This window comes from Pelophylax lessonae (assembly GCF_965119305.1).
Source record: "Pelophylax lessonae genome assembly, chromosome: 2".
Taxonomy (NCBI): domain Eukaryota; kingdom Metazoa; phylum Chordata; class Amphibia; order Anura; family Ranidae; genus Pelophylax; species Pelophylax lessonae.
Window position 1 is genome coordinate 412,386,621 of NC_138769.1, and position 15,759 is coordinate 412,402,379.

Below are 15,759 nucleotides of genomic sequence, written 5' to 3' on the forward strand. Positions count from 1 at the left end.
ACCTACTGACAACCATTACTATGATGAATGTGCCATAACTCCCATGTCCTTACAGACTAGTAGTTGGGTATGCCTACATTACCAAGATGACAAATGTCAAAACAGTGAGAAGAGTTTACACATGACATTAAACATTTTGTATGGATTACTGTACACCTCAGTCAAAATACACTGAGGTATGAAGGATGTTGCTTTACCTGCATCTTAGACATTTGTTCAAAACATTCAGTCTACAGTCGTCAATTTCCCAGCGCAAATCTGAATCTGTTTAGTGCTTGCGGGGCAATTGTTAATTAAGACAATGTGATAAATGAAGCCTGTTATCTTTCTAAAGATCAATAGTGACAGCTTCATGCATAACAAGCCTTTCAGTCCACCAGCTTTTGAAAAAAAAATGTAGATTAGTGCAATCGCATATTTCTGTAATGTTCTGTCTGTTCCCCAGGGCTATGTCGGATGTTTCTCTGACTAAACACAATTCTTGCACAGTTTGTTTATTGTTCTTTACTAACAGAATGTTTTCTTGGTTAACTCAACCTGCACAAGCACGGATAAATGGTGATATGACATAGACTATGCCATACAGGACCGTTAGCTGTATGCTTGGTTAATCATAGACAGTGCTGTCTTTTAGCTGTATTTTACACACACACTCAAACAATTTGGCTATAAAAATAATAAAATAGAATACTATGGTATACAACAGTCAGCATTTCTAAATATTTTCCTGGTTTTTGGGAGAAAGAAAAGTAAGCTTGAAAGCGAATATAAAGCCAAAACCTTTTTCTTTTAGTGTTGGACAGCGTGAGGAGGGTTAAGACTTTTGGAAGGTTTTTAATGCTAAATGGGAAAGCACCCAAAGCAGAACGTATAAGGTCCAGATTTAATTTTTTCAGAATCTTGTGTCATAAAAAGTCAAAGTATTTAAGCATCTTTAAGCATTACCCGGTAAACATCTTAACTGTTATCTGGAGTGATCATAGCAATTGCCAATCAGGATCCCTGCAACTGTACCAGTTCAGTACACACTTCATTCAACAGTACCAAACCCTGATGTAGGGGGACCCTATTGAACCCCTGAAACGCATTAAATTTTTATGATACAAGATTCTGAATACAACTTAAAAGAATTGTAATGTCTGGGTGTTTTTTTATCTTAATGCATTCTATGCATTAGGATAAAAAACCTTCTGTGTGCAGCAGCCCCCCCTCGGCCACCCCAACACTTACCTGAGGTCCCTCTCTGTCCAGCGATATCCACGAATGTCTCAGCCGTCCTACATTCTCCCCCCTGATTGGCTGAGACACAGCAGCGGCGCCATGGGCTTCCCCTGCTGTCAATCAAAGCCAGATAGCCAATCAGGGGAGAGAGAGGACGGGCCGTAGTGGGGCTCTGTGTCAGAATGGACACAGGGAGCTGTGACTTGGCTCGGGTGCCCCCATAGCAAGCTGCTTGCTGTGGGGGCACTGAACAGGAGGGATCACAGAGGAGGGACCCGAGAAGAGGTAGGAAAAAAATGAGACTTTACAATCACTTTAATCTGGACCTTTGACAACTGTCTAAGATAAGTTTTTCCACATTTTGAAGAGATTTCCTCTAACTTCCTGTTTTGTCACTTTTTGAGGAGAGACCTCCAGAATAGGACCTGAAAAGCAAAACCCAACTGGGTTTTAAAGTCCATATCTATCCAGGAAACCTAAAACTTTTCTCTTGCAATGGAGCTACGCCCTCGCTGCATGGGTTAATTGCTCGTTTAGGTCTAGGGGACTTGTTAAAAATGATTTAGTTACCTTGCTGATAGACTGGTCCCTGCTTTGTCTTCTCCCCTATGCTCCAGCAGTTTAAAGTCCTGACTTCTTCAAGACCAATGCAGGTCCAAACAAACTATTACCAATACTAAAATGTGTGCCCACTGGGCGTGCTGTACAAACTGTAAGTAGCCTTAGATACATATAGTATACAGCAGTGAGTTCTGGGTTGAGATGAGAACTTCCACCCAGTAGCACTCAGCTATCCATAGGGAGCTTTATATTCTATCAATGCATACAATGCTTTTTCTAATTGGAGTGGGAGAGGCAGGCCAATGACGTCATGATCTCCGACTCACACATTGATAGAATACAAATCTAATCTAATCCTTACTCAATCCTGATCACATTTTACCATTACCATTTCTCTATGGGTTGCTTCTGACTGCCTCCCATACCATACAAAAGTAAAAAAAACTGTAAACTATCTCACCTCACTAATATATCACCATTATGCAAAATAGCATTTCTGCCTTTTTTTACATGAAGGTTCATATTGTGCCACAATCTAACAAAAAAAATGATACCCGCATGAGTTTTTTTAGCTGTATTTGACTATTTTGTATGATTTTTTTTTTTTTTGCTGCACTTGAGTGTTCCGCACACCATGTAAGCATTTTCACTATTTCCACAGTTTACATACAGGTTTCCATTGATCTGCAACTACTCCATTTTCTATATGTTGCACTTGACTGTTCCACAAACTTTCATAGAGCTGTTTATTGCTGCCAATTCTTGCCATCTAAGCATTGATACATTTATAAGCCCAATCATAAAACTGACCTATTTAGTATCTAATCAGTATTAGAATTTGTCTTTTACTTCTAATTTTTTAGTTTTTCTATGACCGTTTCACATTATTTTTCTCAGTTTTTTGAGTATGGATAGTAATGGTGGCACTAGGGTCAAGCAACATTGGCCATATGTATCCCCTTGTTCCTAAAACATGTAGCCACATCCCCTCCACTTTCTGTCATCACCCAGCTGAGAGTAGTGCTGTTTGAAGCTGCAGCCATCTTGCTATTTCTGGAAGCTGCTGATGCTTGGGTCCCAGCCCTAAGCCTGACAGCTGCACTTCCATCAAGAATTCTGCTTCAACCTGGCACATGCCTGTTGAGCTCTGCAGCCTCATGGTGATCCATTGGAGGTCTATATGGGTCTATGACAAGCCTTGATCTACTTTTATCTAGTGAGTGCATTTTTATTGTTTTTCATGTTTTTTCAATAAATCGCTACACTTAGATGGAGGCGCCTTCTTGTGTTTGTTTTTTAAAGAATACAAAGCTGCTTATGAATGGCTGGGTGCCACTTAACCCGACACTATTTTGTTGCTAGGTGTGAGACAGAAAGGTCTCAATGCTGCATACTGTTTGCAGCTGAGGCTACATATAGTTTATACAGCTCACTCAGTGAGGGCACATGTCAGTTTAGGGAATGGTTTGTTTGGGTCAGCTTGGCCTATTTCAAATGAAAGTAAAGCTGGAGATCAGCTTTAATCAAAACTGCACAGTTTGTCTTTATCTACAGACACCCCTTACCTGCATTGGCAATTTTTTGTAAAGGTGAACTAACTCCCTGGGAGGTAGAGCCCCCCCCTGCAAGGGATAATTTCTAAGTTTCCTAGAACAGGGCTTTAACCATTCTCAATTGTGTCCATAACTAAGAAAAACATTTTGGTTTAAATAATCTTGAGCTAGTGATAAATTGTCATTTTTACATTAGTTCTTATACTGACATATTTAGAAGAAAAAAGGCCCTATATTCAGAACAATGCATTTTTATCCATGGTTAGTATTGTTTCAATTCATAACACTATTGCATTCCAAAAATATTCCATACCAAAAAAGGATTACCAGCGTTTAATGCATCCCTACACCAATATTTTAACAAGAGGGGACAATAAGGAAACTGCTGACTTCCAATGTTATTCTCTGATACATCAGCATTACTAGTGTTTATCTGCACACTTTGCAATATTACAATTTGTTTTTCCCAGAAGGTGAAAAGTATGATGTCAGTAGTGTCTATAGAATACAGCAAGGGTGCATAAGCATCTAAGGTAAGTTCAAAAAGAATAGGATCTTACCTTCCACTGTCTGCCTTTTTTTTAAGAAACGCTTAAAAAATAGGGTCAAAGAAGTATTTGTCTTTTATAAATGTAAGTGATTGCCTTTTTGATGCATAGAATTTTTCTTTTCAGGTTTATATTACCTTATTTTGAAAACATTCAGAAAGGAAAAAGAGAAGAGTCTACCTGGTTTTGGTTTAGGCGTTGGTGGCTGTGTAGTGGTCAACGGTGGCTTTTTTGTCTCTTCCCTGAAGACTGAAAAAAAAAAAAATACTGTAATCTATAATGAAGCAGCTCATAGAATACACACATACTGGGGAATGTAATAAGCTTAGAGCACTAAAATAATGGTGCAGGAAACTGTCTGTGGAGTAGTGTGTGCCACATTAAATAATTTGATGTTTCAGGCCTACCTGTGCTACCTGCACCAGTTTTTAATACAGAGTGAAATAGAAACTAGCACAGGTCTGCCCTTAAAGCGGTAGTATACTCCGCTTTTTAACTTTTACCTACAGGTAAGCCTATAATAAGGCTTACCTGTAGGTAAAATGAATATCTCCTAAACCTGCATGGTTTAGGAGATATTCGCCCTGCATGCAGCCGCTGACACCAGCGGCGCATGTGCTCTGAAGCTCCTTGCCGGAAAGTGAACTCCTGCGCTGTGAGTGGCCGGAGCCGCCAAACCCGGAAGAGACGCTGAGGGAACATGACAGCTCCCTCAGCGGTGTCCGGGAGACCATGTTGGGGCTTCATTCTAAGGTAAGCATTTCATAATGAGCTAGTATGTCTTTGTCCTGCAGGGTTTGTTTTTTTTTTTTTTTGTTTTTTCTGTGAGGATACAACTGCTTTAATTAACACAGGGAATATTGTGTGTGTGTGTGTGTGTGTATTGGGTTGAATTTTCAATTACACAAAATATTTCACATAAATAGTCAACATTGTTAAAATTGCATTTTTCACGTAGTTCAGTAAAAATATAATGCTTTCACCAATTGTTGAGGACTGGCATCTGGGGAGTTAGATAACGTATATGCATCTGCATGGGTAAAAAAAATATAACAAGAATGTAAGAAAAGGGGGGATTGATTTCTAGTCCCCCTTTCCTCATGGGACAGTGGTAAGAGAGAGCAGTTTCAAGTCCCCCCACGAGCCTGTGGAAATAGACATTCAGGAGGTCAGGTGACATTAGTAGGGGTCAGGTGACCTCTCCTGTGGTCATGTGACATTTGAAGAAAAAGTTCTAGAAGCCCTAAATGGGGCAATAGAAAGAGGGTTCCATCCTAGCGGGCTCAGTCGCCTCAGAAGGCAGAGCTGTGGTGCTACCCTCCCGCACCTTTTTTTTCCCGTTGCAGACATTTTTATGCGGTGGTGTCACTTTTATAATACCAAAGAGGGACAGTTGTTTTACAATGAATATGTTTGGTCAGTTGTCTTTATATTGAATTTAAGTTATGGGGAAATATTAGGGTATTAATCACTTGACCTCTGGAAGGTTTTACCTGCTTCATGACCAGGGCATTTTTTGCAATATGGCACTGTGTTACTTTAACTGATAATTGCCATGTGATGCTGTACCCAAATAACAATTTTGCCCTTTTTTCCCACAAATAGAGCTCTATGTTGGGTGGTTTTCATTTCTTGCGCTATAAACAAAAAAAGACCAACAATTTTGGGGGATTAAAAAACAATATTTTTTTTCTTTCTGCTATAAAACATACCCAATAAAAATATTTAAAAAATCTAATTTCTTCATCACTTTTGGCCAATATGTATTCTGCTACATATTTTTGGTAAAAAAATCTCAAAAAGAATATATTGATTGGTTTGCGCAAAAGTTATAGTGTCTGCAAACTATGGGATATATTTATTTATTTATTTTTATTTTACTTATTTATTCTTTTACTAGTAATGGAGGTGATCAGCAACTTATAGCGGGACTGTGATATTGCAGCGGACAAACTAACACTTTTTATGCTTTTTGAGGACCAGTGACACTAATACAGCGATCAGTGCTAAAAAAATATGCACTGTCACTGTACTAATGACACTGGCTGAGAAGGGGTTAACATCTGGGGCATTTAAAGGGTTAACTGTGTGCCTAGGTTGTGCTTATTCACTGTGGAGGAGGTGCTTTGATAAGGGGAAGGCAAAGATCTGTGTTCCTGCTTTGCAGAAACACAGGATCAAAGCCTTCCCTGCTGACAGAACGACAACCTGACTTGTTTACATAAGCAAACTGTGATTTTGCTTGTGTCCCAAACAATCGGTGGGTTCCGGTGGACATCAAGTCTGCTGGACCTGCTGATTAGCTCCTGCTGTGTCCAATCACAGTGGGAGCGGGTTGCCGTCAGCGTGCACAGGCACCCTGGACCAGGACTTGTCAGATCACATACTAGGTATTTGATCTGGTGCAGAGCGTCCGCCATGCCGCAGTAAATGTACGTGAGGCGGTCGCTAAGCAGTTAAAGATGTATTCTAGAACCTGAGTTTTGGTGACTAGGTTGTTTTTAGTTGGATTGATATGTTTATATTATGTATTAATATCTGTATCTTAGACCAATTATAAACATCCGCTGCCTAGCTATTATCCAACCCAATATTTGTTGGTGGTTTATTTATTATGTTGTTTGTTAAAGGGGCCTGCCTGCTGTTCTATTCTTTTACTCCAGACATTTTGAATTGCCAAAACATATAACAGTGAAGTTATATGTATAATATAATTTGCTTTAACTGCACTTTGTTCTGTGTACTCAATTTAGTTTCTGTCCTCTGATGTCATGAAGATGTTGCAGATTGATTTCATCTGGGCAGCAGCTCTTCTTGGCAGCAAAAGTGTAAGCTCTCACAGATCTCAAATGTACAAGTGTCTCTAACATGTCCTGGGTTAAACAGGGTTGAACGATTGTAAATACACAGATAAAGAAAAAAGAATGGCATTCCTGGAGACATTTCCAAAGCTAGTTTACATGTGAAAATACTTAGGATTTGCAAAAGTTCTGCAAAGGTATAAACTTTCAGTCACTTCAGATTCTTGTGAATGATCAAATGGACTGTGCCTCGCAGATTCATTTTATAGGGTAATGCATGCATTTAAAATGTGATTGACAGCAAAAGTATTGGGGATGTAGAATTAGACAAGATAAATACCTTGACTTTGTACTGTTGGTGGAGGCGCAGCTGTCGATTTAGTAATATTTTGAAAACCTGTAAAAACATCATGTAGTCTTTAGAGTACTTGACAAATTACATATTTGAGAACATTTAAATAAAATTATATCAAATAGACTTACAAATAGACTTAATAGTGATATTAAAGTCCACTTTTTTTCCAAATGAGCCTCTTATATGCTCCTGGCATGTGGGTGCCCCTGTTCCTCCTAGGACCTATGGAGTCCTGCCAGGATCTCCACCACATGTACATTCCCGTATAGAGCTACAATCTTATGTGCAACTGTTCTAAATTAGTTGCTAATAGCAGAACTTACATGCTCTTACTGTTGTTATTATTTTTTTTTTTCCTCTTAGGTTCCTCCTTATACTGACCCCAAGCTGCGCTGCCCCTCCCTTGAGATGCTCCCTGGACCTATGTAGTCTCACTGAAAGCTCCACTACATGCGCACTCCAGATTAGAATGGCAAATTTACATGCAGCCATTTTCATCGCCATACACAGGCAGAGCAAGAGGGATACATAGCTGATGCCACCTCCCTCTTCTTTCTCCTCAGCAGTGATTGACAGCAGCTCATGATTCAGATGGGTTTGGCTCTATGACCCTTTCAGGAACACTTGCATGTAAGGTAGTAAATGGGAGGGCACATGAGGTCCTGGCAAGACTCCATTGGTTCCAGCAGACACAAGGGTCACACACAGACCTGGAGCAAAAAAGTCCTCCTATTAGAAAAACTTTAATTACTTTAATATACGTTTAAGCTGACTACATGGTCTTCATAATAGAATTGCAGAGGATTATACTGGTGAACTGGATTTTAAAAGATTACTACACTGCAGTTCTCATACTTTTAATGATTAATCTAATGTTTGGGTCATAGAAAACAGCCTTGATACAGCGTGTCTGTAAATCCATGAGTTTATTAACAAATCAGAGTTAACAAAAATAGTAAAAAAAAACTAGCAGACCACTGGATCCAAACTCAGTGAACAGGATCGTGAGAGTGAACTGGACAGTCTGTCCAATATTCAACAATTTGCTTATGTTTACTTTCTAGTTTTGGAATTAAACTTGTAATGTAAACTTCACATTTATTTTTTAACAGTTCCATTGCAAACATACTTTAGAGCTGGTTCAATGTTTCTAGTAAGAAAACTAACTGAATCCTAGTTACATATTTGTTCAACACCCCCTTCTCCAAATTGTGTTTAACATCTTTGTTCTTCCATTCACATGTATAATATCAAACACATAGAGCACAGTAATCAAATCCTTTATTTAGTTGTTTTATGCAGGTTTCTAAAAACATCTTCATTTGATTTAAATTATAATATATTTTGAGTAATTCTGTGCCATTTTGAGATTCAGTTGCCAAACATCTGGTCATTTACACACACAGCTCTGGGATTTTTCAAATATTTCAATATCCATGCAACTATTAGGAGTGATAAGTTCACACTGCAAGTCCTACAAAAGGCCATATATAACATGCTTTTGTGGCATTACATAAAATAGATTAAACTTTTTATTACAGATATTTATATAGCACTAACAATTTACACAGCACATTCACATCAGTCCTTCATCTCAAGGAGTTTACAATCTATGGTCTCTATCATGCATGCATAATCATTATAGGAGCAATTTACCTATCATAATGTTTTAGAGTGTGCAAGGAAACCATGCAAGCATAGGGAGAACATGAAAACTCAATATAGAGTATGCTCTAAACAATAACTCACCCTAGCTCCACTGGACTGTGGGAAGATAAAGAGCTAAGTGTCGGTGCTCAGGCTGAACGTCCAAACCAAATGTTATATGAATAAAGCCAGCACACGAAAAGGCTTATTCCAAGTAAAATTCTTTATTCCAACATGGATAATGGTGACAACATGACAAATGCTGACGCATATGGTATGAGGTAGGCGTAAAGCCGAAACACGTCAGAATTTGTCATGTTGTCACCGCTATCCATGTTGTAATAAAGAATTTTACTTGGAAGAAGCCTTTTCATGTGCCGGCTTTATTCATATAACATAGATTATGCTCTGGCCGAGATTCAAACCAGGGATCCCAGTACCACAAGGCAGAAGTGCTGACCACTAAGCTACCAGTACTATGATAATATTTTAGTACCAGATGACCACACAGCTCTGGGTTCTGGCAGTAGCTGTGAGTGCTAAAAATGGTGAGGAATTACCATAGTTGACATCACTCCACCAGAACCAATGCTCTGGGCATTCTTGGAGTCTCCTCCCGTCAGCCACAGCTGCCAACCTAGACTCAAGGCTGTAACTACTAGAAAACAGATTTAAAAGAAGCATTTACACTGGTTATTATTACAAATGGCGTGCAGCATTAGTAAAGGCAGTGGGCAGGAAATATTTTGAAGATTACTTGGTAGATAGCCATTCTTTCTTCTTTACACATAAAGTGTTAGCAATGCCCATCATCATGCTTACATATGAACTCCAGGCAGAGAGTTAGGTGAGCTCATCAGTCTGTTGCTTCTCAGGCTGTGTATTATTTTTACTAAGCTGTTCGCCCTTTGTAATGGTTCTTCCAAGCTCTGCCAAGTGTTTTCCATTTTTTCAGCTGTTAGGGACATTCCTGGTTTCAAAACTGTTTTTCACTTACACATTTATGTTTACATTTCCTAATATATTCCTAAATGTATTGACCAATCAAAAAATTGCAGACTTTACCTTGCTTAACTACCATCACTGGAACGAGTGCCTTCGTCTCTTTAGGAGCAACCTGAGAAAATGAATACAGATAGAATTTGTTATTAGGGTACATAATGTAGCAGCAAATATTATGGCACCGATTATGGAGATTTGTCCAAAGAACACAAAAATAAACTAATTTATATTAACATATTTTATAAAATATGTAGAGTCACAGATACAGTATGCATCTTTTTGTAGCATGTAGGAGTTCTGTATTACCTGCTCACTTGCACATAGACTCCTTTGTTGGATGGTACAAATGTTTGTGGGCTGCCAATACCGCTCTGTAATAAATGCTAGTCATCTGGCTGTGCATGGCTTCAGTACCTCGGATTTACTGACTTGTAATGAGACTTCTCTATTCTGCTACTTACCATCTCTATGACAAAATCTCACCCCTGTCCTTCCCCAATCTAGCTAACAATAAATCCCTGTCCTCAACTCTGGATGAGCTCACCCAACTTACTACACACAGAGTCAGGCCTCGACCCCTACAACCCTGGCAAACAGATGACACCAGGAACCTCAAAAAACATAGCCGTGCTCTTGAGCATCTGTGGCGTAAGACTAAGTCTCTCAAAAACTTCATTTAATACAAATCTGCCCTCCAAAACTACAATTCTTGCCTTCACACTGCCAAACAGACATTTTATCACTCTCATTAACACCTTCTCATCCAGTCCCTGTCAACTTTTCTCTACCTTTAACTCTCTACTTCGTCTATCCACTGCCTCCACCCACTAAATCACTCACTGCCCAGGAGATTGCTAATCACTTCAAAAATAAGATTGATTCAATTTGTGATGAAATCTCTACTCTATGGGTATCTCCCCACTTAACACCCCACGTTAACAGGTACAATCAACATTCCCCTTATTCAAACTTGCTACCATAGACGAAGTTGCTAAACTCCTTTCTTACCCCCACATAACCATCTGTCCCCTGGACCCTATTCCCTCTCAAATACTACGGTCACCCTCTGACTCTATCCTAGACTCTCTAACTCACACCTTCAATCTCTCCCTCTCTTCTGGCATCTTTCCCAACGCTATCAAACATGCACTGGTTACCCCTATACTTAAAAAGCCATCCTTGGACCCTACCAGTCTTAACAATCTATGACCTATCTTCTTGCTCCCCTTTTCCTCTAAACACCTCGAACGCCAGGTCTACAACCAACTGAGTGACCATCTCATTAAGTAAAACCTTCTTGATCCCCGTCTGGATTTTGCCCTCAGCACTCCACAGCAACTGCTCTCACAAATTACTTACTAACAGCAAAATTTAATAGACACTATTTTGTAGTCCTACTTCTGGATCTTTGGGCTGCCTTTGATACTGTTAGGAACGCTCCCTGTGCACACTAAAGTGCTGTCATGAATCTGCCACCTAAGGGTTAACCTAGCTCAGACTAATTTCATTAATTGGCAATAGGCTGCCTTATTTAAGCACCTCAGAAGCACAGTGTCTTTGCTGTCTGATCTGAAGCTTCTCCTGTGTTCCTGAACCTGAAACCTGTTGTATCCAGTTTGATTCCTGTTTGACCTCCTGGCTTGTCCCTCACCTCGCTTTTCTGTTGCCCGCCCTGACCTCGGCTTGTTTGTGACCACTCTTTTGCCTTATCCTTGTCTGTTTATCTGCCACCCGATCCGGACCTGTTCACCTCCTGGCAGGGCAACCCCGAGGACCGCGACCTGGTGCTATACACGCAGCAAAATCCAACCTCACCATCTGAGGCTCTGGTGAAGACCGGTTGGCACTTAGATTCCGCACCTCGGGTTAGCCTGCGTCTACTGCCTGGGTGACTCGTCTGTGCTCCATCCCTCGGTGAGCTAGAGGCTACCCTCTGCACGTCAGGCTCGCCTCCAGAGTCCTGACAGTATCAGACAGCCATGTCGCAGCCTGCAAGAGGGGCCTCACCATTGGATGAGATCTGCCAGCATCTCACAACTTTATCTCAAGCCGTAAAGACACTTCAGGAGGGCTACATGCATCTGGAGGAACGGATGCGTTCTGCACCTGGGAACCCCCCTGTGATGACAGATTCTTCTTCCTCGGTACCAGCAGAACCTACTCCAGGTCCCACAGTAGTGATGTTGCCACCTGAACCCCGGGTCCCTACACCCGAAAAGTTCTCAGGGGACAGAGGCAAGTTCAGGGCGTTTCGCAACGCATGTGAATTATATTTCTCTCTGCAACCTCAGACTTTTTCCTTGGAGGCTACCAAAGTGGGCTTTGTCATCTCCCTGCTCCTGGATGAACCACAGTCTTGGGCTCATCGGCTTATTGAAGAGCGCAGTCCTCATCTAAAGTACTTATTGTCTTTTTTCAGTGCCATGGCTGAGCTGTATGACGACCCTCAGCGAACCTCCACCGCTGAAGCTGCTCTGCATGCGCTTCAGCAGGGTCAAAGAGATGTGGAAGACTATGTAACAGACTTTAGGCGTTGGAGTTCCGACACCCAGTGGAATGACGCTGCATTACGGTATCAGTTTCGTTTAGGTCTCTCTGAAGGGCTGAAGGATGAGCTAGCCCGGGTTGGGGTTCCTGACACCCTAGAGACTCTAATAAATCTGGCTATCCAGATAGACCGCCGGCTCAGGGAACGCCGTGCAGAACGTTCCACCCAGCAGCCTCGTCCAGCCTGGATGATGCCGCGGTTCGCGGCCCCGGTAAACGTCCCTTCCTTTAATCCGATTCCTACCAGCTCTGCTCCTGCAAACCTTGCTACGGTTGTCCCGGAACCCATGCAGCTTGGGGTTAAGAGAACTGCTCTGTCTACTGAAGAAAGGCATCGCCGGCGACAGAACAATCTCTGCCTGTACTGTGGAGAAGCCGGTCACTACGTGCGCTCCTGCCCTGCGAAACTACGTAAGTGCCTTTCCATCTCCCCATCCAGTGGTCCAGCATCCGCTTCCAGTGCTTCTCACCTAGCCTTCCCTGTCTCGTTTCAGCTTCCAGGAGGTAGCATATCAGTAAACGCGATTATTGACTCCGGAGCATGTAGTTGCTTTATCGACCTGTCATTCGCTGTTCAACGGGGTATTCCACTTCAACCCAAGGACTTACCATCTTCCTGGCTGATGGTTCCCACATCAGTTCCGGACCTGTAACCCAGAAGACTCCTCCTCTCCTCATGATCTCCTCTTGTGACCATAAGGAACTAATAAGCCTAGACGCTATTGCGTCCCCCTTGTTTCCAGTCATCTTGGGGCTACCTTGGTTGAAGGCACACAACCCCCAAATCGACTGGACCTCTGGAGTCCTCAAGTTCCCGTCTACCTACTGCTTGAATTCCTGCCTGCCTGACTCTCTCAGCTCCTCCAGAACCTAGAATCTGTGCCTAGAATCTGATCCAGATTTATGCTCTGTTGTGCCTGAGGCTTATCATAATTTTCTGGACGTTTTCAGCAAACGTGGGGCTGAGACCCTTCCCCCTCATTGTCCTTATGACTGCCCTATAGAGCTGCTTCCAGGGGCCGAGATTCCGTTTGGTCGTATCTACCCACTATCCGAACGGGAGTTGGAGGTTCTTAAGGAATACGTGGACGAAAGCTTAAAGAAGGGTTTCATCCGTCCATCTACTTCACCAGCAGGAGCAGGAATCTTTTTTGTAGAAAAAAAGGATCACTCTCTCCGTCCTTGTGTGGATTACCGAGAGTTGAATAAAGTCACGGTTAAAAACCGATATCCTCTCCCCTTGGTTCCAGAACTCTTTCAGAGATTAAGATCTGCTGTCTTGTTTACCAAATTAGACTTACGTGGGGCCTACAATTTGGTTCGTATCCGCGAAGGGGACGAGTGGAAAACGGCGTTCCGTACCAGGTTTGGGCATTTCGAGTACCTGGTGATGCCCTTCGGTCTCTGCAACGCCCCGGCTACATTCCAGCATTTTGTAAACGGCATCTTCAGAGACTGGCTTGACACCTTCGTAATTGTCTATTTAGAAGATATTTTAATCTTTTCTGCATCTCTGAACCAGCATCGGGAGCACGTCAGGAACGTTATCGGCCGCCTCCGCCAACATGGACTCTATGCTAAGGCCGAGAAATGTGAATTTGAACAGCAAAGCATCCAGTTCTTGGGCCTGATCATATCCACCGAAGGAGTTAGGATGGATCCTCAAAAAGTTTCAGCTATCCTGGATTGGCCGGCTTCATCTGACAAAAAGGGGGTGCAGCGCTTTGTTGGATTTGCAAATTTTTACAGGAGATTCATTAAGGGGTTTTCTACCATCATCTTCCCTATCACACAGCTTACCAAGCAGAACATTCGCTTCCATTGGTCCCCTGAAGCCCAGACCGCCTTCTCAGTCCTGAAAAAGCTGTTTACTACTGCTCCCATCCTGAGACACCCTGATCCCACCTTACCTTACCTCCTTGAGGTAGATGCCTCAGAAGTGGCTGTAGGGGCTGTTATCTCCCAAAAATAGGGAGTTAAAGACTTGGTACACCCTGTAGCCTTCTTTTCCCGCAAACTCTCTCCAGCGGAGAGAAACTATGATGTGGGCGATCGTGAACTTTTGGCCATCAAGGTGGCACTCGAGGAGTGGCGATATTTACTCGAAGGGGCAGCACATCCCATCCTTATCTTCACCGACCACAAGAACCTTGAATACTTGAGATCTGCTAAACGGCTGAGACCACGCCAGGCACGGTGGGCTCTGTTCTTTTCAAGGTTCGCGTTTCATATTACTTACCGACCTGGTTCCAAGAACGTCAAACCGGACGCACTCTCCCGCATGTTCGATGACCCGAAGGAAATTCCTGTACCTGACACCATCCTGTCTGAAGGTAACTTTCTTCTTCCATTAACTAATCTGATGGCTCATATTAAACAGGCTTCTGTGAGTATTCCCTGTCTTCCTGAAATTACTCTGGTACCTAAGGACGGTTTGCTATGGTTTGGGGACAAGATCTTCGTTCCAGAAGATGTCCGAATGTCGGTTCTGGGTTCTTGTCATGACCATCCCTTGGCAGGTCACTTTGGAGTCCGTAAGACCCTTGACTAGCGTACATTCTGGTGGCCTGACCTGGAAAAAAGTTGTAGGGACTACGTGTCTTCCTGTGCTGTGTGTTCCCGAAGCAAGCCCGCGAGAAGTAAGTCATAGGGTCTCCATAGACCACTTCCAGTTCCTGATAGACCGTGGAGAATGATCGCCATGGATTTTATTGTGGTACTTCCTCCTTTTAAGGGATGCTCTGCCATTTTTGTTGTTGTGGATCGATTGTCTAAAATGGCCCATTTTTTGCCCCTCAGGGGTACTCCCTCTGCCAAGGAAACCGCAGAAGTCTTCATAAAAGAGATTGTTAGGCTTCACGGGGTACCTGCAAATATTGTCTCTGACAGAGGGGTGCTGTTCACCTCACGCTTCTGGAAAGCATTATGCAGTCTGTTGAAGATTGAATTATCCTTGTCTTCTGCTTACCACCCACAGACTAATGGGCAGACCGAGAGGACCAACCAGACCTTGGAACAGTACATCCGGTATTTTACCACCTTTGTTCAAGACGATTGGGTGGCCTTGCTGCCATTCGCAGAGTTTGCCTATAATAATGCTAAACATTCTGTTACTGGACAATCTCCATTCTTCTCAAACTACGGCTTCCACCCATCCTTCTTGCCCGATATCCCGTCTGACTCTTGAGTCCCTGCAGTACAGGACACTATTAATTTCTTTGCTCGCAACAGCAAATTACTGCAAGAAGCCATACTTAAGGCACAAACGGCATCTAAGAAGATCTTTGATAGAAGAAGAAGGGGAGAATTAATTCTTCAACCAGGTGACCAGGTTTGGTTGTCCACAACTAACCTCCGTTTAGCCTGTCCATCTAAAAAATTGGTTCCCAGGTTTATTGGACCCTTTCCGGTCAAGAGGAAACTTAATGAAGTTTCCTATGAATTATCTTTACCCAATTCACTCCGCATTCACCCAGTATTTCACGTCTCCTTGTTAAAGCCTGCAGTTCCCAATACCTTCCCTG

The 15,759-nt window shown here is 42.3% G+C and overlaps 1 protein-coding gene across 1 annotated transcript in view; it reads right to left on the reverse strand.

Moving 5' to 3' along the window:
* Positions 1–15,759, reverse strand: part of ABI3BP (ABI family member 3 binding protein) — a 520,855-nt gene that overhangs the window by 265,126 nt on the left and 239,970 nt on the right. Inside the window, exons 7-9 of the mRNA XM_082245218.1 lie at positions 9,752–9,803; positions 7,025–7,081; positions 4,064–4,132 (exon numbers count right to left, since the gene is read on the reverse strand). Of these exons, the coding sequence (XP_082101344.1) occupies positions 4,064–4,132; positions 7,025–7,081; positions 9,752–9,803 (178 nt within the window). The remainder of the gene's footprint in view (positions 1–4,063; positions 4,133–7,024; positions 7,082–9,751; positions 9,804–15,759) is intronic.